Raw genomic sequence first — 22,619 nt, 5'->3', positions numbered from 1 at the left:
GTTGTTTGTTTGTAATCAAGAGTCCTTATGTAGAACAGTGTGTTCATTAATTGACTTACTTTGTGATATTGTCGTATCAGGTCATAACTGATGTTCTCGCCTCCAGAAACGTTACAGAGTGGTTGCAACGATGTGGCCTTGAAGGGCTAATGGAAATCTCATCGCGTTTATACAGACTTTTAGGTGGTGGACTGGTATCAGTACAAGAAAATGCTACTTCAGTTGATTTAATTTTGCAGATACTATCAGCTACTCTGAAGATTTCACAGAAACGAAAAATGTACCAGCCACATTTCACCATCACAATCGAGGGAATATTCCAACTCTTTGAGGGTGTTGCTAATTCTGGTTCTCCTCAAGTCGAAGATAGTTCAGAGCATGGGCTTATTACTATACTAATGAGCAGCCCGCCAGTTGACATAATTGACATGGTATCTATTTTTCTCTCCCTCGCTCTCGCTCTCGCTCTCACTATTAGGCAGCCCTCCAATTTTGTTTTGAAGAGCTTAATTTTTGTTTGTATCATCTGATATATTTTCAGGACGTGGACAAGTTGAGAAGGTTTCTTTTGTGGGCGACCTCCACAGCCTTAAAGTGTGACCATAAAAGGGTACCCAGTGAGTCTCATCACGATACTAAAAAAATCACTGAAGAACCAGAAGAGGAGACTATGATAGCAAAGTTTCTACGCTGGCTGTTGGCTTCAGTGATTCTTAGGAAGCTTTATTCGAAAGCTAATCATTCGGACTCGACAGTCTTAAGTAAAACAAAGCCAAAAACGTTGTTGAATTTGTTAGAATACTTCAAGAAAAGGAATCTCGAAGACAGCATGAAAATTTCAGAGCACATAATAGAGGAAGTAATCGTTTATCTCCAAAAGCATCTTCTGTGTACAAACTACAGGGTTCTTCTTCCCTCCGTTGTATTTGCACTTTCTCTCATGCTTCTTCACAATGACCTCGGGACGGAAGGTATGCTGCTTTTCACTGACTGACACAACTCTTGTTCTCCAGATTACTTGGCTTTGATTGAGAATTGAACTCTTTACAAGAGTAGGTTAGGGTTTTGAGATAGGATTATTCAGGCTTTTTCTTAGGTGTTAAGCTGCATCTAGTTCCGCCAATCGACACCTACAATCTGAATCTAAAGTTTTTCTTTCTTTCTTCTTTTCAGATCCCAATGACGATTACAAGCTCATCAAATCTTTGTGTTCTAAAATTAGTAGTCCTCCTGAGGCTAATCCGGGCTGGAGATGGTAAACGATTCTCCTATTGTTCATCATTCCAAAGCTTGGCATTGTTTATCACTATAAAGTTTGACCTGAATCCTTCTCCACAGGTCATATTTTCAAGCGTGGTGGGATCTTTCATCAGAACAAGCCACAGATCTGGACAAGATTGATGAACTTCATGCGTGCCAACACCTTTTGCTGATATTCTCTGATATGCTTGGAGAAACGCCAGGGGAATCTCAACAGGTGTTGCTTCGTAAAGATTTTGACATCTCCCATGTATTAGAATGGGAGAGAAGTTTAGTTGAGACCTAGTCATTGACTTTGTAGGATTGTTTTATCCAATTCAATCAGTTTTGTTATATCAATGACAAAAGTTGTTATTGATTCATTCACAACAATGTTCAGTTTTGTTGTATCTATGAGAAATATTATGGAGCCAGCGTATCTTGCTGCAACCACTGCCACTTTCAGTAATTTTCTCCACAAAAGAGACCATGGATATTTATTAATGTGTGTGACTTTCTATGTACAAGGATATACAGAATCTTCCCAATGGTTTTTTTTTCAATTTAAAGTGAAATTTTCTAATTTAACTCGTGCATAATAACAACACGAAGTCATTCCTAACAAAACGGACAATAAAGTTGATTATACGGGTCTAGCAGTTCTTTGGTCTGTGGTATTTTGGAGGCAGAGATGGGCAATGCTCGTTCATATGTGGGTATGGCTCCATTGTGTTGTAACCGGGAAGTTCCATTCTATATTTCCCAAGTATTTGACAGTATGGAAGCTTCATATCGTCATTGTCATTGCACCATTTAGGAAAACGACTTGCATTGTTCTCGAAAAACTTGAGCATGTAAGCATCTTTGATCTGTAAAAAATAAATGCACTGCTCAGTGTGTTGTGTGAGTGTATATATTCTAGAGTGTGTATAGGTTAGTTCTCACCGTGAATTCCGTGACTTGAATAGAACTAGAGATTGGATCGAAAAGGCCAGCTTCTTTGTACATTTCGAGGATGAAAGCGATACAAGAAGTTGATTTCCCATCACTATATATCCAATCATCTTGTTCCGGAACTGCCAGCAACTCGTCAAAAGAAGATCCACGCTTCTCCACTTCCACCAGCACATCAGGAAGATCAAGACCCTGCCATTGTAGAACATCTCAGAGAAGAACTAAAGAAAAGAAAATAATGACCATTTACTGAAGAAAAGGAGAAGAAAAACAGAGAAAGCATATGGTACCATCTACCATGTGCCCAAAGCCTACTACAAAAGCTTCTATTTATAAGTCAAAGAGAAAAGTAAAAAGTCTGATAAAGCATTACGAACAAGTGAAAATGCTAGTACCTCTGTTCCGAGTCGCTTGTTAAGGGCTTCGTTCCACATGTTAGCAGCATAATCAGGCTGGATTTTGCTCCAAACTGTCATGACCGAAGCAACCTGGAAACACGTAAAAGAAAAGGAAAAAGGATACAGAAGAAACAATCACAACCTCAACCATAAAGTAATTGATAGAAGCTGATTAAAGAGAGAACAAGAAAGAGACTAACTGAAGCTCATGTTTTTAACAATGCCAGAATACTGAGAAATGAAACCTACAAGATGAGCATCCAGAGGAGGTGGGTAGTTTCCCCTGATGGTATCGATCCAGCTAAAGATCAAGTTGTGATAGCCATATGGTTTACCATCCATGCTACGAGCATATTCCCAAGCAGCTGTAACATTAAACTTGGCTCGATAATCAGGATGCAACGGTAGCAATGCGATGTGGGGATTTGAGTCATCCTTTGTTTGTTCAAATTCCCACCACTCTTCCCATGGCAATATCGCTATTACATCTTCTCCCTATGAACCCAAGGTTCGAAGGAGAAGACAGAAAATAATTCAGGATATGCATAAAATAAGGAAGAAAAAATGCAGTTCCATTTAAAAAGAATCAGTTTCCCCAAAACTAACTTGGTAAAAAGTCACTGGTAAAAAAATATTAACATGTCATATCAAGGGCAGAGAGACTATTTAAATCTTACTCATTACTCATCTGCCATTGCGATGATGTTCAACCAAATCAGTTTAGTTTGTTCTTAGCAGTGATGGTCATCTAATGATGATACCCAGAAGAAGAACTAGTACTCAGTGGCTATATCATTTTTCAAATGAAGCAACATATAAGTAAAAACTAATTCATCCACCAATTTAAGTTTTTACCTTTTCATTTTCATTCCCGGATTCACCAACCCAGAGTTTCCCTTCAGAATCCCTCAAACAGACAGCAGTGTGGCCAGCATAGGCTCCACTTACCCACTTCTCAAGGGTCTCAAAACCACCCCACCGTCCACGGATTTTGGAAATAGCTAGTAAGTCTCCAGAGTGAATTTCATCAGTAGTAATGTTTGTAACCCAAGGTTTAGGACGAGGGTGGAAAGTAGCACCCATATGGTTCTTAAGAAACGCGATATTAGAATTCTCCCCCCAACCGGTATTAGTAAAGAGAGGGAAGACATCCCACAACGCTCGGAGAGTTCCCACCATCCCTGCTTCCATGAGGAATATTGAAACTCCTTTCTGCTTAACCTGATTAAATCAGAGCCCGAAAGGCAAAACAAAAGCCATTAGAATATTAGTTATCAAAACACCAAACCATAAAAGATATAGCAAGAGAAAAGAGCAGCTTACATATGCATACTCAGCTTTCCCCTCCCACTCCTTGAACTCCATGGTGTGCTCCCTCGACACAAAGTACCAATCCCATGTCACACGATATGGAGTCACAAAGACATAAATATCCATGCACGTCCAACTATGTGCCTTATCGACCTGCACAAAACACGTCATAACAGAATCAATATAGATAGGGTCATATAGAAAAGTAGAAACAAAACAAGGGAACTGAGTGATATAAATCTAAAATCTGTGAGCTCCCATCGAAACTCTAAGCTTGTAATTTGAAAGGTTCTCCGAAAATTTAAGAGCTCAGATGCCTAAATAACGTATCACAGAGCACACTAAGAGAGAAAAAAGTTCATCATATAGTGACCTTAATGTGAAGAGTACCACCGCCGAATTCAGAACCGGACTTGTTATTGAGCTCCAACCAAGCCTTGTTCTCATAAAAGCAAGCACCTTTCCACTCGACGGCGTCGTTTTCAAGAGAGGCAGAGCCGATAAAAGTAGGGAGAAGATCGACGGCTGTATGGAGAGAATTGAGAACCGGCCAAGAGACTTGCCTGGGCAAAATCGGAAGCAGGTCCCGAGGATGAAATGGTAATTTCACGAACGAAACAGTGAGAAGCAGCAGTAACGTCGTGGCGAAGAAGATGAACAGAGACGATGAAGCAACCGCCATTGTTAACGCCTTGAGTCGGTTACTCTCTCTCCTCTCCGTGTACGCATTCGCAAAGTCTTGGTTTTTTCGATCGTCCTTGATTTTTTTTTTTTGTTTGTTTCTTAACGTATAGAGACTTTGAATAAGACAAAAGCAAAATCCGAATATACCAATCTAAACCAGAATAACTGATTTTATAATAGAAACAAGAACCGAAATGAGGACTGAATAGCACACTTTGAAAATGCTGGGTGTAAATTGTAAATCTTTGATACTAAGAATCCAAATTTTGAAACTAAGAGTATATTCGTATTAGGTGGGTAATGCGCTCGCTAGCTAAGCGATCACAATAGTCCCACGCAGCCCTAACGTACACCACAACATAATACAGGCTAATCTCTACCTCATTTTATCATTTCGTCAACGTAATCTCTTCCTCTCTATCATTGGTTATAGTTTCGAGACAACTAGAAGAAATTTTATGGCTGTATCATTGATTATAACTTTTTGCTCCCACCTGTAATCTCATCCTCCTGTCATTCATTTTATAACTTTCCTCTCTCACCTGTAATCTCTCTCAATGGCTGCATCACTTCAAGCCAAGTACCCTCTAAGACCTATCACCAACATCCCAAGAAGCCGCCGTCCCTCCCTTCTCCGTGTACGTGTCACCTGCTCTGTTACTACTACCACCAAGCCTCAGCCTAATCATGGGAAGCTTCTGGTAGAGCAACGCATTGTGAAGCCTCCTCTGTCCAATGATCCAACCCTGCAATCGACCAAGCCCCAGCCGAAGCTTGTGACTGAGCAACGCCTCGCGAATCCTCCTCTGTCCAACGACCCAACTCTGAAGTCGACATGGACACACCGGTTATGGGTTGCAGCGGGATGCACCACCTTGTTTGTCTCTTTAGCTAAATCTGTCACTGGAGGGTTTGCTTCTCATCTCTGGCTCGAACCAGCTTTAGCCGGTTATGCAGGCTACATTTTAGCCGATCTAGGCTCTGGTGTCTACCACTGGGCTATCGATAATTACGGTGATGAGTCAACCCCTGTGGTAGGAACCCAAATCGAAGCTTTTCAGGGTCACCACAAGTGGCCATGGACAATAACCAGAAGGCAATTTGCAAACAATCTACACGCTCTGGCTCGAGTCATAACCTTCACAGTTCTCCCACTAGACCTCGCATTTAACGACCCTGTGGTTCATGGCTTTGTTTGCACATTTGCGTTTTGCATAAAGTTTAGCCAGCAATTCCATGCTTGGGCACATGGAACCAAGAGCAAGCTTNGAAATTTTATGGCTGTATCATTGATTATAACTTTTTGCTCCCACCTGTAATCTCATCCTCCTGTCATTCATTTTATAACTTTCCTCTCTCACCTGTAATCTCTCTCAATGGCTGCATCACTTCAAGCCAAGTACCCTCTAAGACCTATCACCAACATCCCAAGAAGCCGCCGTCCCTCCCTTCTCCGTGTACGTGTCACCTGCTCTGTTACTACTACCACCAAGCCTCAGCCTAATCATGGGAAGCTTCTGGTAGAGCAACGCATTGTGAAGCCTCCTCTGTCCAATGATCCAACCCTGCAATCGACCAAGCCCCAGCCGAAGCTTGTGACTGAGCAACGCCTCGCGAATCCTCCTCTGTCCAACGACCCAACTCTGAAGTCGACATGGACACACCGGTTATGGGTTGCAGCGGGATGCACCACCTTGTTTGTCTCTTTAGCTAAATCTGTCACTGGAGGGTTTGCTTCTCATCTCTGGCTCGAACCAGCTTTAGCCGGTTATGCAGGCTACATTTTAGCCGATCTAGGCTCTGGTGTCTACCACTGGGCTATCGATAATTACGGTGATGAGTCAACCCCTGTGGTAGGAACCCAAATCGAAGCTTTTCAGGGTCACCACAAGTGGCCATGGACAATAACCAGAAGGCAATTTGCAAACAATCTACACGCTCTGGCTCGAGTCATAACCTTCACAGTTCTCCCACTAGACCTCGCATTTAACGACCCTGTGGTTCATGGCTTTGTTTGCACATTTGCGTTTTGCATAAAGTTTAGCCAGCAATTCCATGCTTGGGCACATGGAACCAAGAGCAAGCTTCCACCTCTCGTGGTAGTGTTGCAAGACATGGGCCTGCTTGTTTCACGAAGACAGCACGCGGAACATCACCGAGCACCGTATAACAACAATTATTGCATAGTGAGTGGGGCATGGAACAATGTTTTGGATGAAAGTAAGGTCTTTGAGGCTTTGGAGATGGTGTTGTATTTCCAGCTCGGGGTGAGACCAAGGTCATGGAGTGAGCCACACTCTGACTGGACAGAAGAAACCGAGATCTCCAACAACCAAGCATAAATAATTTTTATTGGTCCATGAAACAAAAATTCTTGATACATGTACAAGAAAATTTAAAAGAATATACTGAAAATAATTGTTCGTAATTTATATGTAACAAAGTGACTGTATTTCATATAAAACAAACAAAAAAGAGCATGTACCAGGTTAAGTTTCAGATCCAATGGATGAGTATACAGAAGAAACACAGGGGAACCAGTACCGACACTTCCCGTCTTTATGGCCATTGTCGATCATTGCGAGGCCCTCCTGGAAATGAATAAAAATTTGTAAAGTTTCAGGATTCGCATTGGTTGCATTGCATCTACTATTACATAAATCCACTTGTGGAAAAGATAGCAAACTGCATACTTCTAACAAAGTTTCGAGAGCATCTGTAACCCGACCAGATGTCCATGAGAGGCGTCTTTGTACCTCTTCCACAGTCACAAAGCCTTGCCCCTGTGCGGACAGCAACAGAGATGCTCGAGTCACTTCAGTTAGAACTTCTAAGATACAATTTAAAACAAGTGAAAGTTGTTTTCTTTTGTGGAAGGGTGTAAAATATGATTATAACCTGGGCCAATTCCAAGATCTGGTTATGGTCTTTGTTCAGCTCTGTAGGAACTGAACGGACCAGCTTTTTTTTGCCAATTGTGATAACCTCAAATCCGCTACCCAATACCTGAGGGAAAAAGAAAAAAACAAGATACCAGCAAGAACAGTTCATTTTCTTGTAAATCCAAAATATGAAACAAGAGAAGGGAAAAAAACAACTCATATACCTTTAACTTGCTAATAGCCCGAAGACAATCATCTTCAGTCACAGCTTCACGATCTTTCTTCCTTCTTTGACGAAGATGGTTGCAAAGCTCTTGCAAGCTGATCAAACCTCCATTGTGTGACCTTGTAAGCATACAAACTTCAATAATCTGAACTCCTGTTAGATGAATTTACGAACTTTTCAGAAAACTGCATCATGTTCTCTTATATCACAGAGGGTATGTCCAATTCCAAGAAAAAAAACTACATAGATGCCATACTCATACACAAGAGCTTTCTATTTCCTACGCATCTTCTTCTCAGACACAAGACAAGAATATGTCAGAAAACATACCAAGTTCATAGTAGAAATCACCAATTCCCAGTAGCTCAGCCCAGAAACCCTTGTTTGAAGCTAGAGGATCCACACCAATTTTAGCACACATTTCATGGAATTGAGCCCTGAAGGCTGGATTTTTACGAATGTCATTCTGCAAACCAAAGACAAATTATGCTTCTTTTCAGGAATATAAACCAAAGTTTTCCATATCTGAGACAGATCATATCAGTTACCTACAAGTTCTTAATACGATGATATAACAGCAAACACAACAAGAGGAACAAATATATAAATTTCTCAACAAAATCACGACCTTGTGTTTGCGAGCGAACTCTTCAAGCTGAGACTTGAAAGTGGCGAGCTGTTCTTTCATCATATCGGTGCGTAACTTGGCCACATTTTCTCCTAGTAACCGGTACTGATCCTGAATTATTTGATGGATAAGAGTTAGAAGCTGCAAAATTCAATCAACGAAGATTCGAAAAGGAGCATATCATCAAATTGGATTTAAGAAGTAAAAAACCCTAGCAGCTGCGGCCTTCTGTAACCCTCCGATTCCTGGTCGTCTTCGCATCTTTCACTGTTTTTTTTTTTTGTTTGGATCTTTGGATTTCTTCTCTTCCAATTGGGGATTTCGGAATATGTCTGGGACAGAGAAGAAGCATTGCAGAAGACGAGATAAATATTTATAAGTTTAAGAGTATATAAACAAATCAGAGTGGCGCAGCGGAAGCGTGGTGGGCCCATAACCCACAGGTCCCAGGATCGAAACCTGGCTCTGATAATTCTAAAGGTTTTGTTTTTTTTTTTTACCTTACCTCTTTGTCCCTCTCTATAAAAGCAGCTTTGGTCGAAAGCCCCTTGAGCAACCAGTGTGGTTGACTTGAGTACCGTTGTTCTAGATCATCCTTTTTAAAGGTCCAACATACTAAAATGGGTAGATCTATTACTTTGATGATATCGAAGACAATGCATTTATAAAACAAAAGCATAACTTTTATTATAATAAATAAGAAAATCTATGATTATGGATCCATTGTATAATCAGTTTGGGAAAAGAAGAAGAAAAAAAAAACCCATATGTGAACAAAAACAATCAGATGAACTGAATCTTGCATTTTGATGAGACCTTGGGGAGAGCCATTACATTAGCTTGCACGTAATTAAGGTTCTTGCTGTCCTCTTCTACGCCAATTTTCACAGTTTCAAGACATTCCAACTTCCCCAAGAAATACCTCATCTGTTTCAGCTCTCTAAAACTTCCTCCGTACCCTGAAATCTCGAGCACCTTCACTCGACAATTAGACAAAATACATTCTAACTCCATGTCCTTCATACGGATGCAAGCGCACGCGTCTCCACACCAGTCTGTAACTTTGTGCACAAGACCCTGAAAATCACAAACAACAACATGTTTGACATGCATAGCGACAACAATGAAATATATGATGTGTGCTTGATTAATTTCTATAAAATAGATGATACCTTGATGACTAAAGTTTGTAGATTTGGGGAGCTTTCGAGCAGGCTTGGCATTACTTGCCAGCCTATATCCTCATCACTTTCGATAGATAAATAAAAATGATCGTCGAACACCGGTATTTTATTACAACAAAAGTAAAACACCTGATATGTATAAGCCAATATTACCAAGTCAGAGACCTTGCTAGGTAGAGCACTATACTGGCTCTCCTACATGTGAAGACTATCAAAAGAAGAAGTAACAAAAAAACTGACCTCGAGAGAATAACGAGACAAGTGAAGGCTCTTAATGGTTCTGATCCCCTCAAGCAGACTCGTAACATTGCCATTAAATTCACTCCACAATGGACCGTCATCATCCTCATATGACTCGTATAATCGAATATCCAGTTTAGCTTCGACGAGCGAATCCAAAACAACATAATGAACACCCGCAACATAACTAGAGTAGTCAAGGTAGAGAAGACTAGGTGTCTTAAAGCTCAATGCTACGAAGATGGAATTTGTCATCAAAATCACTAGTGATGGTAACTCGCTTGACGTTTGGACTTGACAAGTATGACATCCAAACATCTATGAATACTTCCTCTAGCGCAGGGCAGCCATGGATGAAGAACTTATGCATGTCAAGAGATGAAAACGATACTGAAAGGAGAGTAAGTGTCTTGAGCGCGGGGAAAAACAAACCGTCAAGGGGAAGACGGCCTACAGGATGAAATCCATCGGAGATGGTGAGTTTAACCAGTGTGTTGCTTGTGAAAAGTTGAGAATCTATACAGAGAGAATAGCGTGACGCTAAGTTCATCTCCAAGCAGCCGCGGTCTAGCACAGTGCGGATCCAACGGTTGATGCGAGATTCGTCCTCTTCGTAGTCACATATCAGAGAACATTTCTTGATGCGAGGAGAATTGCTTAACAGAGCAAGTGTCTTGTCCACGAAATCAGAGAAGCGATGTCGACGGCGAAGACGACTATGACGATTTGTTGCTTTTACGTTTCCCACTTTTTTGTTGGGATAGAAAAGCATCGATTCATCAAAGTCAAGGGTGTCTACAAGAGGAAGCAGGTTCCTCCACCTCTTGGACAGAACAGACGTTGAAGCAGCAAGCTTTGTCGGAACAAAAGACAGGATTTTGCCAAGAACATCATCGGGGAGATTGCTGATCAGATCTGTAGCCATACAGACAGACTATAATAAGCTCTTTCCTTTTCTTATGCCTGCAAAAGAATAAGAAAAAATTCAAACCAAATCTATACTAAGAGTTTTTTACAATAAATTACAAGAAGTGATGAAAATATCAGAATCTCTAAAAGGAGCTCTTAGACTGATATATCAACAAAATTGAAGCCTAAGAAGTGGTCTAATGCAGAAATAACTTGTGATCAAAGAATTCAGATCAACATTACAGAGATAACTTTGTTGTATATATTGCAATTATCAATCGTTTCAACTCTAGTTCTGATCCAAGATCGACACAAACCTTTCTTCGAAGAAGGAACTCCCTCCAGTTGATGATCGAGGAAGAAGAAGCAATCGAGAGAGGAGATCAGGAGAATAGGTTGAAAATAGGCTAGTAGTTAGGGGTGTCAATCGGGTTGGCCCGGCCCGGCCCAACCCGAAACCGGTAAAGCCCCCATATGTTTGAGCTCAGCCTGGTCTAAAATATTTTCGAGCCTATATTTCAAAGCCAGAGCCCGATCCTAACAATGTTATAGGGTTTTCGGGCTTTTCTGAACTTATCTTACAGATTAAAAATTTAAACTTATAAATCTTAAAATGCATTGTTTAAAGGTGCAACAGAAAACAAATCAATCAAAATTTTAATAACTCATCTACATATTCACTACAACCAACTTAATTTAAAAGAAAATGTTTAAAGCTAAATAATTTTTTTATACTTTAACCAAATAAAGCAATATATAATTTACATACAATATCAAAGATTAAATTTTAAGAGAATTAAGTAAGGTTATTAGGTAAATATGAAAACTAGAATTAGGGTTTTAAACTTTATTTACAATAAATTATCAATCAAACAAAATGTTAAAAAAAAAAAATACAAATATATTTGTTAAATGACTTTTTGGGTTGGTCCGAGCCCCGTTGGGCTAAATCTGAAAAACCATATATCTAAGCCTAAAAAATCCAATTTTTTCTAGATATATATATATATATATATATTTAAGTCTGAATCCGATACTTTTTAGGGCCAAGCCGGGCTAGCCCGCGGGCTTTTAGCCCTAATTGGCATGCCTACTAGTAGTAGTAGTGTAGTACCTTGATATATTTTTGTTATTTTACCCATTCTATCTCTTACGAAATTGATGGAAATTAAAATTTTAGCTGTTTATTAAGATAAAAACACGTAAAGATTATCTCTCTCTACTTTTGTACTCCTACTATAGGGCTGGGCAAAATAACCGATAACCAAATAACCGACCGAAACCGAACCGAAAAAACCAAACCGAACCGAACCGAAATTTTTCAAATACCCGAATGGTTAGTAAAAATCTATATCCAAACTAACCGAAACCGAACCGAACCGAACCGACAATTAAATGGTTAACCGAAATATCCGAAAACCTAGAAGATATCAAATATTATATACTTAATATTATGCAAAACTATAAAATAAACTTAAAATATAAATTATTTCTAGATTCAAAACAATTAAATATTTTAAATAATCAATATATGTAAATGTTATTATTTTGAATTTACAAAGTTAAATACTATTTTGTAAAATTGAATCCATATTTTTCCCTTTTTTGTATTTTTGTTATTGTATATTTGGTTAATTTTGGTTATATTCGGTTAGTTTTGGTTATATTTGGTTTATTTGGTTAATGTTAATATAATTTATGTTAGTTATGGTTATTTATTTAAATAACCAAACCGAAACCGAACCGAAAGAAACCGAACCGAACCGAACCGAAATTTCAAAAATATCCAAATGGTTACTATATTACTATATCCAAAATAACCGAAACCGAATACAACCGAACCGAAACCGAATGGTTAACCGAATGCCCAGGCCTATCCTACTATATATATATATATTTTTATTTTTTTGCTTTGGCCCTAATTGATAATTAAGCTCAAATACGTAGCAATATTTCAATTCAAAAGTCATCTTTTACTGGGTTTTTTTTTTTTTTTTACTCTAGAAGAAAAATCAAACTCTAGATGTCGAATCATGTCTGTACGAAAATTATGAACAACAACGGTACTGAAGTTAAGCTCTGTTCACAAGCTTATGTTTACTTGTCGAACTGTTGGAGATCGATTTCCCAAACTGATGCCAACTGCACCACAAGCTGTTCCGGCGCAGGGCCTTCCCAGTCTTCAGGTGGATCCATCGTCGAGCATGCGTCTTGTAAGTTGTACAAGATTTCTGTCTTCAGTTCCATAGGAACTCCAAACGTGTCTGCACCGTCTTGTAAAAGCAATTCCAGCAGCTGCAAATGGCGATCAAAAAAACAAAAGAGAGAGGAAGATTAAGACCAAACATCAATGTGATGTGATTCTTGGAAGCCATTTTACTGTAAAGGATCTACCTGTTGAATCCAAGATAAGCAGATGTCGTAGAGATTATGATCCAGCAGAAACTGAGCGATGAAATTTAGAGCTTCATTTGCAATCTCATTTGACATCTGGTCAAGAGAAGGTCCCGTCCTGTCCACCAGCTTTATGATCAAGTGCTGGTCACCAGCGCAAAGGACTTCTGTATAAGCAGCATCAATGTCGCCAACACGGAGTGAGTGCATTGCATTACTCCATGAAGCCCATATTGGGTCACGTTCCTGCCCTTCGTGTTCATCATCTCCCATGGCTTCAGCTTCAGGGGCAACCGCCACTCGGTTTGGACGAGGGACTGCACCATCCTCGCCGGCTACTCTGATAGCTTCAAGTGTAGCTTCATCCTTTGAGGCTTGCCACACACTTCTTGCTGAAGGGCCTTCACCAAATCTAATAGTTCCAGCTGCTTTGTTATCCCAACCTCTCCTGCCATTCCCCATGTGCTCATTCTCATATTGCTCTGACCGAGGTGATCTTCTTGGCCCGGCTTGTCCATTTCTGGAAGCAGCATGTGGAGGCATGTACCAGTCATCCCCCATGTCAGAACTCCACATCCTTCCCCTCATAGCTCCATCCGGTTGTGAGCCTCTGTCTCCTGGAGCTCGGCCATTATACTTTCCAGTTGGATAGTTAGCAAAGCTATTATACTTGCCAAATCCAGCTGTGAGATTACCCCTGCGACCTGATGATATTGAAAGATCTCTTGCCATGTCTTCGATAATCCTCTCTAAAGCTCTTACCCTGCCCTCTAAGGTCACCATACTATCATGTGAGCCACCAATAAACTCTTGGAGCATGTTCATAAGATTTGTCTGTTGTCTCTCTAGCTGCAACAACTGCCTCTGGATGGCTGACCAATTTCCTCTATTACTTGTGAAGGATCCTTCAGATTGGTTATCAGTATTGGAGACAGCAGCGTGGTTTCCAGGTGTCTCTATTCCATTTACAACACCAGCCTTATCATCACCAGATGTCCCTGCCTGTGATCCGTTCGCATCAAACCTACCTTTTACCTGTTTATCATCTACTTGGATGTTCTTGAAGCGATTTGAAGATCCCAAGGCGTTGAGATCATCGAGTCCTGATTCTTCCTCTTCGTTGTTTTTACATCTGCGAGGGACTACTACTTCCACGGATTGCCTTCGTTCTAGTCTCTGGAAAAATTCAGGATTAAAATCTTTGTCACTTAAGACAGGTGCTTTCTTCTTCAACAGTACTGCTGCAGGAAGACCTCCTTTTCCTTTAGCAGCAGTTTCTGGTGAGAGTGTGGAACCATCGGATGCCTCCTTTTTCATTAAATCTGCTAGATTAGACCTTTTATCCTCGTTCTTCTCTGATCCAAGCTGCTCACCAGATGAATGCTTTGACTCATCTGGAGCACCATCGACATATTTTCCAGAAATCTTCTTCCATAACTGCAGCGCCTCTGTCACACTTTCCCTGACAGGTTTTATCTGTCCAAGAAAATACCATCATTAAACTGCCTAGGGAAGAATATTTACATGTCCAAACTAATAAAGTTTTGATGAATGTGAAACTCTCCATCGTTTACAAAATCCATTTCAAAGCTTAGAAGTGAAACAAAAGTTATAGATGACTAATTACTTGAGATATGTAACCATTATAAAAATAAAAAGGGAAGGCTTAATTGGAGAAGAAAAGATAGCTACCTTGTCAAACCGACAGGTCTCAAGCACGGTAATAGTGGAATCTGTTTTTTCCTTAACTAATCCGCTTGAATGTGACGCCAATGCAGTCAATGTCTCAGCTGCAGCCTTTCGTGTCACCCAATCTGTACTTCCAAGGCAATCATGGATACTTTCTAGCAATGACTCCAAGCTCTGAGGCGCAATGGCTCCCACCTGGACCAAATTTATTGCTCTTTACTTCTCATTTTAATAGAAAAGTTTAACAATTGAAGAAACTAGCAATGAACTACCAGAAATAAAAAGAAACATGCCTAAACCCCTTAAATTTCACTGAAACTTATAAGCCCTAATCAAAACCACAACAACAAGATAAACTTCATCAACACATAGAAGTCGGATTAAGACTAAACCTCAAGACATTGATCTATGGACTAAAGCTTCTGATATGTGGACTAAAAGCTTTGTGTTCTACATACTGACTGACACTAATTTCGACATAATCTTCCATTCACCACAACAAACATAGTGCGCATTCTCTAAAACATGAAAAGGAGATAAAAAAAGGGTTCCGTATAAACCTGAGACAGACTTGAAACAACAGGCAAAAGAGAAGCCTTAGCCAAGAAACTAGAATTGCTCAAAAGCTTGCAGATTCTAGGGCATAGCTTTTGGAAAGAAGTAACTGGAGGACTAGCAGCAGATTCCACCATCCTGGCCATACAAATAGCAGCTCCAGATTGTACAACTTTGTTCTGCTCTCCCATTGCCTCAAACAATGGCTTAACGAATAAACCCACAGCCGATGAAGCTGCACCAGTATTATTATTATTATTGGTCCCTTCTTCTTTCCCCTTTAGATAAATCCCAGACAACGCACCAATCGTATCCCTACAAGCATCCCTAACTCCAGAATCCGAATCCTTCAACCTTTTCACAATCTGAGCTATGATTTTAGTGAGATGCGCAGCCGTGGAATCGCAATGGAGACTACAAACGTACGAGAGAAGATGGAGACACTCCTTTTTCACAGCAGGTTTCGGATCGGAGCACGAATCGTAGAGACAGTTAAGAAACATCGGTAGGGTTTCGGGAGTGAGAGACTGGATAGTTTTCTCGAGATCTTCGACGGCGATCTGGTATGTATCTCGATCGGCGAGTTTGGAGATAGAGGTGAGGATCTTTTGTTTCAGCTCCACCATTGCTTGGAAAGAAGTGAGGGAACCGGAATTAGAGGATGACCTAGCTGCCACACTCGACGACGACGACGACCTCGCTGGTCTAGTTGGTTTCGCCGCCGAACCGGACGTGGTAGTGGGTGTGCTCATTTTGAAACGTCCGACGAAGAGATTGGGATGAATCGGAGAAGAAGGGTGATGGATTGGAGAAGAAAGAAAGACGAGATCTGACACTCAAAAGTGTAACTGTTAAGAGACTGCGATGAAATAAATTAAAGGGAAATTAGAAAATGTGTCGCTCAATTTTATCTGTATATTAACTTTTTAAATTATAAAATAATGAATATAACGTTAAAAATTACAAATACAGTATCTGGATAATTTTCATTAGACGCGGAAAAGTGTATGAAGTTTGTTTTTAATATATACGTATTTTGGAAATATTTTAAGTGGGGTTTTTTTCGTATTTAACCATTGTGTAATGTCTTTTAATTGATTGGTTGATTGTGATTGTTATGGATTCCAAAATTCGTACATAAATGCTTTGTTCAAACTCATAGTTACAGGATTCATCTGTGATTAATTTTGTTTACATTTTGGTTGTGAGACCTGCCATAATATAAAAATCCAGGCAAAAAAACAAGTTAGAACATTTTCATACCTGAGAGACATGCAATAACACTGATTAGAAACCATGCTCTACAATATGGATTAATTGTGGTTGTGTGATTCAGTATGACGTATCGGCTTAAATTAATAATATACGAGCACTATAACGTGCAATTCGTTAACGAATGCTTTAAGGAATTTCACTTGGTATAACGTGCATTTCCCTAATGACATAAATACTTAAAAGGGCATGAAACAGAGTTTATACTCGAAGTCTCGAAGGAGGTAAGAATAAAGAACCGTAACATACCATCAAGGACCTTGCGAAATTTTTCAAGGTCTTCGCAGATTATTTATTGTTTAAGTAGACTAAAGAGAATATTTCTTGTTTCATGATCCATAAATCCATTAGTTGTCACTTTTCCTAAAATATAAATATGTACGTACAGTACGTTTGAATACGTATGATATGCATCGGGACATTGAAAGTCACGGTCGTTTGTTTTGATCACTTTAAACCACTGGTTATCTTCGATATCAACATTCTCGTTTTGTTTTACTTTGGTTGAAATATTTCTTTTTTCTTAAAGTGAGATTATTTATTCAGGTGTGCGTCATATGATGGTTTCTTAATAAGGACGATATGAAAGAAGAAACTAAAATATCGACTCATATATTGGTGTATGTAACTTATTCAATGTCCACTCCATTGCATTAACGTGAACTCCAAAAAAAAAAAAAAATGGGCACGTTAAAACGAGTCACTACTTGTTAAACTAATAAATTGCTCTCTCCTTCTTATTGAATCATCTATCAAAATTTACATGTTTATATAGAAAAAGAAGATGCTAAAGAATAGAAAAATGATATATCTAAATAGAAGTTAAACATATCTATTGCCTTAATAATATAGAAAGATATCTTAGGAAAATATCCTAGATACTAAACCGCCTAATACTCCCCTTTAAGATGGTGAGTGGAGATCACGAACTCCCATCTTGCGGAGTAGATAGTCAAATTGTTGTCGACCAAGTGCTTTAATAAGAAAATCCGCAACCTGCTCCTCGGAAAAAACGTGATGAGTAGAAATGGTACCATCTTGAACCGCATCACGAACAAAATGACAATCACTTTCGATATGTTTGGTGCATTCGTGGAAGACTGGGTTAGCAGCAATGTGAAGAGCTGCTTCATTATCACAAAAGAAAGCAACATGAGCAGAATGTGTGACACCGAAAGTGAGAAGAAGTTCCTTAAGCCACTTAACTTCACAGAGAGCCATTGACATAGCCATGTATACGGCTTCAGCCGAAGAACGAGAGACAACCTGTTGTTTCTTCGTTTTCCAAGACACTGGAGAACCACCAAGAGAAACCACATAACCAGTTAAAGAGCGGCGGGAGAATGGACAAGTATTGTAATCAGAATCACAATAGGTGACGAGAGAAAGATCCGAGTCAGAACTTAAGAACACGCCATGTCCGGGTGTTCCTTTCAAGTATTGAACCACCCGAGTAGGGTGTTCCTTTCAAGTATTGAACCACCCAAGTAGCGGCTTCCCAATGTTTGAGACGGGGCGTCTTTAAGAACTGAGCGAGTATGTGTACCACATAACTTAACTCAGGTCGCGTGAATATTAAGTAAACCAGACGACCCACTAGACGGCGATATTGTGCGGGATTGTCAAGCAATGGACCATCATCTTTGCCAAGAGTGTGATTTTGTTCGATCGGTGTATCAAACGGCTTGGAACCAGTCAAACCACATTCTGAAATGATATCCAAGGCATACTTCCTTTGAGAGAGATAAATACCTTCCTGAGCACGGGACACCTTAATCCCAAGAAAATACTTAAGAATCCCGAGATCCTTCATGTGAAAACATTGACTCATATAAGCCTTGAATTTAGTGGTAAGAGTGGGATCATTGCTGCTGATGCTTAACTCATCAACATACACCAAGACATGAAGACGAGTTGGACCACGGGTATAAGAGAACAAAGAGTAATCCTTCCTATTCTGAGTAAAGCCAAATGCTAGAAGAGACTTTGATAACTTGGAGAACCAACAACGAGGAGCCTATTTCAACCCATAGAGAGACTTCCTAAACTTACACACCTTTGCTTTATCCAGAGCAGAGAAACCAGGTGGTGGTTTCATGTATACTTCCTCTTCAAGATCACCATGAAGAAAAGCATTATGCACATCCGTCTGAAACAAATCCCAATTCTTTGTTGCTGCAACTTAAAGAAGAAACCGGACAGTAGTCATCTTGGCAACCGGAGCAAAAGTTTCATTATAATCTTCGCCTTCTTGTTGACAATTACCAAAGATAACGAGACGAGTTTTGTATCGCTCCAAAGTTCCGGCAGAACGATACTTGAGTTTGAAGACCCATTTGCAACCTAGAGCATGTTTGTTCGGAAGTAACATAGTGACGTCTCATGTGTGTTGTTTTTCAAGAGAATCAATATCAGCCTGCATAGCCTGACGCCATTCAAGATATTGAATTGCCTCTTGAAAGCTTGCGGGTTCCATGCAAGCCGTAATTTTGTCAAGGAAAGCCTGCTGGGATTCAGAAAACCGTTGATATGCAAGAAAAGCTGTTAGTGGATAAGTACACTTACTTGAGGAATCTTGATTGGGAGACGTGAGGTGAGGTTTATCACAAGACGTAGCCGAGTAGAGTTGGTAGCCGGAGAGACGAACATTAGGCTTGGTGATCCGTTTTCCACAGCCAAGATCCGGAGAGGCAACAATATCACTTGTTACTTGAGGATCTGGTCATGTGGGCGAAGACGGATCAGTCTTTGGTGTTGGTGGAGACGTATCTGGAGGGTTACTAGAAGATGCCGGAGTGGGAGGAGCAGTGATGCTCCCCCTGTCAAAGAGGGTGAATCAATGTCATCGAAGAAACTAGGATGAACAGAAGAGGGAGAGACAACCGTTAAAGAGTCCGCCATAGAAGAGTCAAAGGAGTGGAAGGGAAAGACATTCTCATGAAAAATGGCATCACGGGAAACAAACGTTTTATCATTTTCAAAGTCAAAGACAATCCATCCTTTCTTGCCGAAGGGATAGCCAAGAAACATACACCTAACACCTCTCTCTTTAAATTTATCATTGGAGCGACGAACTTTGTGAGCATAATAGAGACAGCCGAAGGTCCGCAAGTCATCATAAGCAGGAGGTTTCTGAAAGAGAACTTCAAAAGGTGATTTACCGAGAAGAAGAACAGAGGGAGTGCAGTTGATGAGATGAGTGGCTGCGAGGATACTTTCTCCCCAAAACCGTGCAGGAAGCTTGGCTTCAAGCAACAAAGACCTCACCACATTCAGGATATGACGATGTTTGCGTTCAACACGGCCATTTTGTTGAGGAGTAGCAACACAAGATGTCTGATGAATTATTCCTTGAGAATCAAAGAATTTGCGAAGGCAAAGAAATTCTGTTACATTATCAGAACGAACGATCTTGACTTGTTTGTTGAATTGACGATGAACAAAAGCGAGAAAGTTCTTGAGAACATCCGCTACCTGTGATTTTTCGAGAAGTAAATGTGTCCAAACTGCTCTTGAGAAATCATCAACAATAGTCAAGAAATAAGATGCTCCAGTTGTTGATTTTTCACGGTAGGGACCCTTAACATCATAGTGAATCATTGAAAATAAATCATCCGCTTTATTTGAACTATCTTGAAAAGAAACACGAGTTTGTTTTGCACGAAGGCAAGTATCACAAAGCTCCTCCAAATCACTAACATTATATGAAAAACCTCCTAAATCAGAAAGAAAAGATAACACTTTTGACGACGGATGACCTAGCCGCATGTGCCACAAGGCGCGAACATCACTGCAACCAACACGATGAGCCTGAGGAACAACCACACCAGTCAAGTGATAAACCCCATTGCTCTTCTCACCCACAACAATCAAAATCCTCGAAGCTTGGTCATGTATCGCACAAAAGCGTTTCGTAAATATCACAGAACTGGAAATTTCATCCAACAATTGAGAGACTGAGATGAGAGTCATAGATAAATCAGGGGCATAGAAGACTCGATGAAGGACTAATTTTCCCCCGAGATTTAGTGTGCCCTGACATGTGGCCCATGTAAATCCACCATCCGGTAAGGCAATGGCAATGGGATCGATTTTAAATAAATTTGTCAACAAGTTTATGTGGCCAGTCATATGGTGAGATGCACCAGAATCAATAATGATATCGTATCGACTACTGGTGCCAAAGATGACAAGTTTTTCTGTCTTACCGGAGAGTTTGTCGGTGTTTTTTTGCTTCTTACTAGTCATGAAGTTAGCAATTGAGTTCCACTGACTTTGGGTGAGATTTGGGATTCCAGAATCGCTTGTAGTGGAGGTTGAAACATCAGTGGTGTGTGAACTTGCAGGGTGTGATCCTAACAAGCCTGCTTGGTGCGCTGAGTAACAACCACGTCCTCCTCTGTTTCGTCCTCGAACAGAACCTCGACCACGACTTGAGTTTCCTCGTCCGAGAGTCAGCTGTACCCCCCCCCCCCCCCNCCCCCCACCATTCTGGATAACCAACAACCTTGAAGCATTGTTGTTTCTCGTGTCCTGTGCGACCACAATGAGTACATGTCATAGAGGTATTTGGTTTGGTGATTGTAGCCGATGTTGCCGAGAAGCCAATAACGCTGCTTTTATCTTTGGTTCGTCGAGTAGTGTTGAGATGGGTCTCTTCTTGCTTTATCTGAGAATACACGCTCTCAAGAGTGAGATCACAAAGGCGGCTAAGAAGGTTGGATCTAGCTGTTCCAAATCTGTTGTTGTCGAGGCTCGTAAGAAACTGATGATTGAACGTCTTGTCTTGAATCTTACGGTGTTTGATCATAGAGGAGCAGCGATCATTACCACAACAACAAGTGAAAGCTGCTTCAAAATCGGACGGATCATCCCAATACACTTTGAGTTTGCCAAAGTATTCTTCAACGGTTCGGCCGTCTTGTCTGCAGGCGGCTAACTCCGCACGGAGTTGACGAACTCGTGTGTCATCACTTGTAGAGAACCGCCCTTTCAAAGCAGCCCACATGACCGATGCATCAGAAACAACAGAAATAGATGATCGAAGATAGGGCTCGATGCTGCTATAGATCCAACCAATGATCATTGAGTTGACCATATCCCATCGTTCTGCTTCGTCTGGGTCTGTCGTGGATCGGAGGAGAGTTCCGTTAATGAACCCTAGTTTTCTTTTGGTGTGAAGAGAGTTGGTCATTAGTTTTGCCCATCGTTCGTAGTTAGAGCCGTTTAGAAGAATTGGAGTTTGGACTTGACCAGTATGATCAGAGGCATGAAGAAAATAAGGAGAGATCAAGGTTTGATCATTCAAAGACTTGCTTGTTTCGATGTCTTTATAGGTATTACCCATATTTGAAGAATAGAGAAGAGAGGTTTGAAACGAAAAGAAGAAAAAGAAGAAGAATTTTTTAAAAATAAGGTTTCTAGAGCAATTCGTACAGGCCAAAGGGTGGCTCTGATATCATGTTAAACTAATAAATTGCTCTGTCTTTTTTATTGAATCATCTGTCAAGGTTTACATGTTTATATAGAAAAAGAAGATGCTAAAGAATAGGAAAAGGATATGTCTAAATAGAAGTTAAACATTTCTATTGCCTTAACAATATAGAAAGATATCTTAGGAAAATATCCTAGATACTAAACCTCCTAATACTACTCAATGATATAAGCTGAAAATTCGATATACCAACTAAATTAAAGAATACTAAAACGAAGAAAGAAAAATGATGAGGACAACACTATTAGTCCTGGCAAAAAAGAAAAACAAGACTATTAAGTTTTTGAAAGATTGAAATAAAAGAAGAGCGGAGAGCAGATTAATCCGTTCGTTAGATGAAGACACACACACACACAAAAACAACAACAACAAAAATTGATGCAACCATTATTCAAAGAAAAAAAGTTATATCCGATTCAAAATCGTACTCCAAAATGTATAACGGTTTAGTTCAAAAACTGAATAATAAAGTTACACTAGAACCTTTATAAATTAATACTCGCTATAAATTAATAAATTATTCTGGTTCCGAGTTAGGCCGGTGTAAAAAATGACACATT

General features: G+C 40.0%; 8 protein-coding genes and 1 non-coding gene across 9 annotated transcripts; 3 read left to right on the top strand and 6 right to left on the bottom strand.

The window, feature by feature from the left end:
* Nucleotides 1,681-4,680, bottom strand: LOC104717532. Its single transcript, XM_010435115.2, has 7 exons — nt 4,276-4,680; nt 3,915-4,055; nt 3,447-3,812; nt 2,841-3,086; nt 2,589-2,681; nt 2,185-2,385; nt 1,681-2,108 (listed from the first exon to the last, which is right to left on the bottom strand). The coding sequence occupies exons 1-7, from the start codon at nt 4,582-4,584 to the stop codon at nt 1,893-1,895; spliced, it is 1,572 nt and encodes a 523-aa protein (XP_010433417.1). The 5' UTR covers nt 4,585-4,680; the 3' UTR covers nt 1,681-1,892.
* LOC109125040 (fatty acid desaturase 4, chloroplastic-like) lies at nt 4,814-5,905 on the top strand. Its single transcript, XM_019230671.1, has one exon. It carries the CDS (start codon nt 5,144-5,146, stop codon nt 5,903-5,905), a length of 762 nt encoding a protein of 253 aa, XP_019086216.1. The 5' UTR covers nt 4,814-5,143.
* Nucleotides 5,862-7,018, top strand: LOC104717530 (fatty acid desaturase 4, chloroplastic). The gene has a single exon (XM_010435111.1). It carries the CDS (start codon nt 5,963-5,965, stop codon nt 6,926-6,928), a length of 966 nt encoding a protein of 321 aa, XP_010433413.1. The 5' UTR covers nt 5,862-5,962; the 3' UTR covers nt 6,929-7,018.
* Nucleotides 6,971-8,667, bottom strand: LOC104717531 (vacuolar protein sorting-associated protein 22 homolog 1). Its single transcript, XM_010435114.2, has 7 exons — nt 8,533-8,667; nt 8,323-8,433; nt 8,025-8,160; nt 7,693-7,847; nt 7,485-7,592; nt 7,280-7,369; nt 6,971-7,177 (listed from the first exon to the last, which is right to left on the bottom strand). Exons 1-7 carry the CDS (start codon nt 8,581-8,583, stop codon nt 7,076-7,078), a joined length of 753 nt encoding a protein of 250 aa, XP_010433416.1. The 5' UTR covers nt 8,584-8,667; the 3' UTR covers nt 6,971-7,075.
* Nucleotides 8,722-8,793, top strand: TRNAM-CAU. The gene has a single exon. It is a non-coding gene; the product is annotated as a tRNA-Met (tRNA).
* Nucleotides 9,019-11,092, bottom strand: LOC104717528 (F-box protein At4g27050-like). Its single transcript, XM_010435109.2, is given in 5 exon segments — nt 9,019-9,399; nt 9,495-9,635; nt 9,747-9,968; nt 9,970-10,709; nt 10,973-11,092. Coding segments are annotated over 4 exon segments (1,359 nt in total). The 5' UTR covers nt 10,672-10,709; nt 10,973-11,092; the 3' UTR covers nt 9,019-9,105.
* LOC104717527 (microtubule-associated protein TORTIFOLIA1-like) lies at nt 12,582-16,167 on the bottom strand. The gene is made up of 4 exons (XM_010435108.2): nt 15,299-16,167; nt 14,742-14,933; nt 13,050-14,525; nt 12,582-12,950 (listed from the first exon to the last, which is right to left on the bottom strand). The coding sequence occupies exons 1-4, from the start codon at nt 16,043-16,045 to the stop codon at nt 12,753-12,755; spliced, it is 2,613 nt and encodes an 870-aa protein (XP_010433410.1). The 5' UTR covers nt 16,046-16,167; the 3' UTR covers nt 12,582-12,752.
* On the bottom strand, nt 17,469-18,936 carry LOC109126808 (uncharacterized mitochondrial protein AtMg00810-like). The gene is made up of 4 exons (XM_019230670.1): nt 18,831-18,936; nt 18,622-18,740; nt 18,112-18,522; nt 17,469-18,029 (listed from the first exon to the last, which is right to left on the bottom strand). Exons 1-4 carry the CDS (start codon nt 18,934-18,936, stop codon nt 17,469-17,471), a joined length of 1,197 nt encoding a protein of 398 aa, XP_019086215.1.
* On the bottom strand, nt 19,272-21,912 carry LOC104720097. Its single transcript, XM_010438065.1, has 2 exons — nt 21,053-21,912; nt 19,272-20,493 (listed from the first exon to the last, which is right to left on the bottom strand). Exons 1-2 carry the CDS (start codon nt 21,910-21,912, stop codon nt 19,272-19,274), a joined length of 2,082 nt encoding a protein of 693 aa, XP_010436367.1.

The sequence above is a fragment of the Camelina sativa genome, chromosome 10, assembly GCF_000633955.1.
Source record: "Camelina sativa cultivar DH55 chromosome 10, Cs, whole genome shotgun sequence".
Classification (NCBI taxonomy): domain Eukaryota; kingdom Viridiplantae; phylum Streptophyta; class Magnoliopsida; order Brassicales; family Brassicaceae; genus Camelina; species Camelina sativa.
The sequence above is the reverse complement of the archived record's forward strand: the minus strand, read 5'-3'. Positions and strand labels throughout refer to the sequence as shown.